The sequence below is a fragment of the Octodon degus genome, unplaced genomic scaffold (assembly GCF_000260255.1).
Source record: "Octodon degus isolate 3935 unplaced genomic scaffold, OctDeg1.0 scaffold00129, whole genome shotgun sequence".
In the NCBI taxonomy this organism is placed as follows: Eukaryota; Metazoa; Chordata; class Mammalia; order Rodentia; family Octodontidae; genus Octodon; species Octodon degus.
Genome location: NW_004524705.1, coordinates 3382335 through 3386835, shown reverse-complemented (window position 1 = coordinate 3386835; position 4501 = coordinate 3382335). Strand labels below are relative to the sequence as shown.

General features: G+C 44.2%; 1 protein-coding gene across 1 annotated transcript in view; it reads right to left on the bottom strand.

Moving 5' to 3' along the window:
- Positions 1-3950: 3950 nt before the first annotated feature.
- Xrcc4 (X-ray repair cross complementing 4) overlaps positions 3951-4501 on the bottom strand; it is a 271168-nt gene continuing 270617 nt past the window's right edge. The window contains exon 12 of the mRNA XM_023700978.1: positions 3951-4501. Coding sequence (XP_023556746.1) covers positions 4398-4501 — 104 coding nt within the window. The 3' untranslated portion in view covers positions 3951-4397.

Sequence of the window (4501 nt, the reverse complement as noted above, 5' to 3'; positions counted from 1 at the left end):
GAGATAAGGGAAGAGAAATCCATGTATGACCAGGAAAACTCATGTAGAATTTTATGGAAATAGAGAAGCAACTTTGATAAAGAAGACAATGGTGGGTAAATGAAAAGGTGTGAACCCATGAAAGAAAGAGATGAGTCTATGGAATCTGGTGAGGATTTGTGTGGGGCAGACAGAGTGAGAGTCAGGGAGAGAGGTAGTGCTCGGTGAGTTAATGAAATAATTGGAAAATCAATTTTTCAAGGTATCCTTTTCAAGAAAGACATAGAGAAAGTCATTTTAGGTTACATTATAGGGTGCTTGCACATGAAATCTGCTCTTCTGAGCAGGATTTATCAGAAGCTGTCCAATCAGCCATGAAAATTTCAGATTCAGACAATAGCGGCAAGTGGGTCGTGCACAGTTCTTTTGTGACCCTGTCACTCTCCCTTACAAAATTGTTACAATGAGTACAACAATTAACTCTTCACTTTCTGGGGTTCCTACTGCGCAGGTGATCCATGAGGCCTTTCTTGGATTCTGATGTCAGCAACCGCCTTACATTTGACGGGTCATATAAACAGTACTGAGCTTAAGAAAGCCTTAAACATCAAAGGACGACGGTTGCTGTTGTTCCTCTGGGCAGTCTCTAGCAAGAGCCTCCAGTGGGCCTTCCTTTCCCATTCTCCGACACCCCGGCCGGTCCTGACATCTTCTGGCAGCCCCGCAGACCCTGCGTCTCTCAGGCCTTCATTGCACAGCTTAGCTTGTGTGTGGACTCTGGCCCTGTGCAGCCCCACCGAGGAATACCCCTCCTGGCTTCCTCCTAGCCCCTGGGCCGCATAGCCCCAGATCAGGCATGGACTCGCGTCTGCCCCAGCAGCTCTCCGTGCTGCAAGGCGCACAGCCACACCCCCCTCACTCTCCGACCCCTCCGGAGCGCTGACCACCTCACGCCGAGTGTGTTCTAGGGAGGCGCAGCCGTAGCTCCATCTGGGTCACCACTCCTGTGGCACAGCTCCTAGCAGTGTGGTCACAGTGCCCCCCTGGCGCAGCTCCCGCCCTTGTCCTGCATTCCTTGAGAGGCCCTGGGAACATCATGCGTGGCCACAGGGGCTCATCGCACCAGTCACTGCCCTGCCTGGGCCCGCAAGAGAGACCAAGGCAAACACTGCAGAGAGGAAGAAGCGCCCTTTAGTTCTGGTCCATGTGGCACAGTTCGGCATTTTGTGCATAGCTGATCCTTAATAAACATTTGTTGAGTCAAAATTATCCAATAAAGAGTTGTTTGGCTCAAGAACACAAAGAGTCCTGTATTTTACAAATATGACTTACAGGATTCAAAGTAAAACTTTGCGAAAATAGTTTCCTGACCTTTTAAAACCACATAATGAAGACATCCCTTCCAGAGAAGGAGTTTTTCTTTCCTGAACTTTACTAATGAGGCCCAAGGCGTCCTACCTGCTGCTAGGGTGAAGGCTTACACATTTTAAGATGCAAAAGCCTTCTGAAATGTAATCTCCTTGTCGTGGATGAAAGAACGCTAAGGTTCAAAACAGCTACCCAGCATTATAATGCAATTTCTGTCTTAGCGTTCCCCGCTTTCTGCAAGGATTTGTCTTAGAGAATGGACTACGGAAAATGTGAGGGCCACTTGGAGTGGAACGGCGGGGCGGGGCGCAACCCCAGGTGTCCATGCAGAAGGCAGGGAGCAGCAGGCACCTTCTGTTTCACCAACTAGGCGAGACAAGGAACCCGTGGTTACCGTCTCGTGGTGTCCTTTTCCATCTTTTCTAACACACTGAATTAATCTGAGAACCCAGCAATGGTTGAAAGATCCATTGATCTGAGAAATAAAAATCAAAATTTTGAAAATATTACGAACTTTCTGATTTCTATTGCTATGATAACGTAAGCAGTCTTCCTGTCTCACTAGTAAGTTTGCTTCTTTCTCACTGCACACGGAGATGCCTACTGACGTTTGGAAGTTGTGGTCACCTTCATGTACGGGAGAGCCCTTGGAAAAATCCAGGAAAGGCTGGAAATACAGAAAGTTAAATATGATAGTGCAGTTCCAGTGTGACTGAGTGGAATTATGTGTTTTATTAGCATATATTTATATTTCATTTGCTGATAACCTTTTCTTAAATGTAAGCTATCAAATAAAATATAGGAAAAATTTTATTTTTTGCTATACCTTTGATTTAAGCAAACCTTGCTGTTGATATAAGTACTTTGTGATTTTGTCTGTATTTTCTCTCTATACTCAAACATGAGTATACACATAGATGTATATTTTATTTTAATTAATGACAAAGCATGCTTGAGCTTTCTAGACAATTATTTCTTTGTAACAAATCATCCAGCCAAACTTCAATCTTTCAAAAGAATTTTTTCTTCAAAATGCCTTGACAATTAATTTAAAAGCCAATGTTTGAATGCTTATTATGGAATAGACATAGGTCACTCACTCAGCAAACGTGAAGCTTCTGGGAGACCAGGCACCATCTTGGTATTAGAGCAAGAAAGATGAATCAGATGGCCTGCTCTCTGATATGACGGGGCTTATGATAAGGGGGAGAGAGGGAGAAAGAATGAGGCACAAAGAGAGAGACAGAAAGACAGAGACAGAGACAGGGACAGGGACACGGACAGGGACAGGGAATTCTAGACAGTAATAGACACAGTGAAGAAAACTCCTAATAGTACAGAGTGATGGGAAGGATGTACACTTTTAAAAAGGGTGTGAGGGTGCTCTGGGGATAGCACTTAGAGACGATGCCATTGGCTCTAGATTTGAACAAGGGGACCACCAACCATGCACACAGGGGTGTTCTAGGCAGAAGGGTCAGCAAGATGATGCTTCTGAGATTCGGCTATGTGCAGGGGACTGTGGCTCAAGGGGACAAGGATCCTGGGCTAGAAGTCAGTTTGGAATCGTATCAGACCACCTTGTAGACCCCAGTGAGAGTGTGGACTTGGTCAGAGTAGTACAGGCTACTATCGGGCAGGGAAGTGATTTTACCTAACTTTTTAAAACTTTGGTTTGATTGGACAGTACAGAAGAGGCACTTGCAGTAGGGAGAAAGTTGTCGGCAGGGCAAGTTGTGTTTTCAGGGCAAGAATGAAAGGGTGTGTGGGGAACAGAAGCAGAGAGACAATAAGAAGGACTCCGAGGGTTTCCGCTGAGTAACTCACGGCAGTGCAGTTTCCTGGATGGAAAGTCACTCATGTGTGCTTGAGAACAATGGCTGGGTGTACAACGGTGGATACAAACATTTTATCAGAAAGTCCTAGGGACTTCCTTTGTGACAAATTTACAACAAATTTTATACACTTTTTGTGTATATGACTACAGTGGGACAGAGGCTGATGAGTCCACATATGTATGTACATGTTTTTTGACCATACATGACCTACGGTAACCTGTGCTGACATTGAAGGCCATGAAGACAACAGCTCTGAACTCGGAGCCTGGCCAGTGAAATATTTAACTGTCAAGGAAAGTAGAAAAAATCTACAAAGAAGCTGAAAGAAATGAATGACCAGAAAGAAAAGTGGGAAGAAGAAGTGCTATTGCACAGGTGAAGTGAAGGCTAAGGGCCAGTGGCTGACTCTGCCAGGACTGTGGCTGGGACCACCAGAAAGGCCATCACAGGATCCTCACGCCCTGCACTCTCACCCAACCCCAAGAATGATATTCCCGTGGGGAGCAGCAAACACAGAATGGGAGGTTAGAAAGAGTGCCCGCTGACTGCAAAACAAAGTGCCAGGTCTTGCTGCAGACACGTACAATAAGGTATTTATCTTCAAGGAAGGCTGCGACATATACATGATTGTATCAGTGATCCCTGAAAATGTGCTTTGTCTTTTACATGATTTTTTTTAAAGGTGGTAGCATTAATAAGCCCTCTTTAAGGAGTTAAACCAAGTAACACATTTATTAATATAAAGCTTTCAATGTATCGAGAATTTTGTTAGATTTTCAGAGTGTGTATGCACAAAAGCAAAATATAAGCTAAATTGCTCCACAAGCTAAATTGCTCAAACATACTGCTCAGAATATAGCCACTTAATGAAGATGTTTACTTTGTCATATTTCCAAAGTCGTCTTGGGTAGGATGTTAGCTAGCTACACCACAAAAGATGCATGAATGAATAGGATGAATGTGTCTTTTGTGAGTGAAGTCAGAGATTTTATGCAATTGCAGACATGGGAATGAAAAGTCTACAATAATGTAAGACTAACATGGAATCATCTCTTCAGACACATGAGGAAACCACTCTACACAGCTCCCACGCATGCCATTCAGGTGTAAGGTGCAGTGATAGGTGCTGCTGAGTGGTAATTTTGTTGTTTCATTTGAAATAAATGAACAGAAAATCTAATCTAGTGAGCATTCAAGCATTCCTTCAGACTGTTACATCTCATCAAAGAGACCTTCTGGACTGCTGTTTCTCAGAGTTTCCAAAGACATGTTCTCGGCTGAGATGTGCTCCTCCTTCAAAGTCCCGGGTCTTGAAG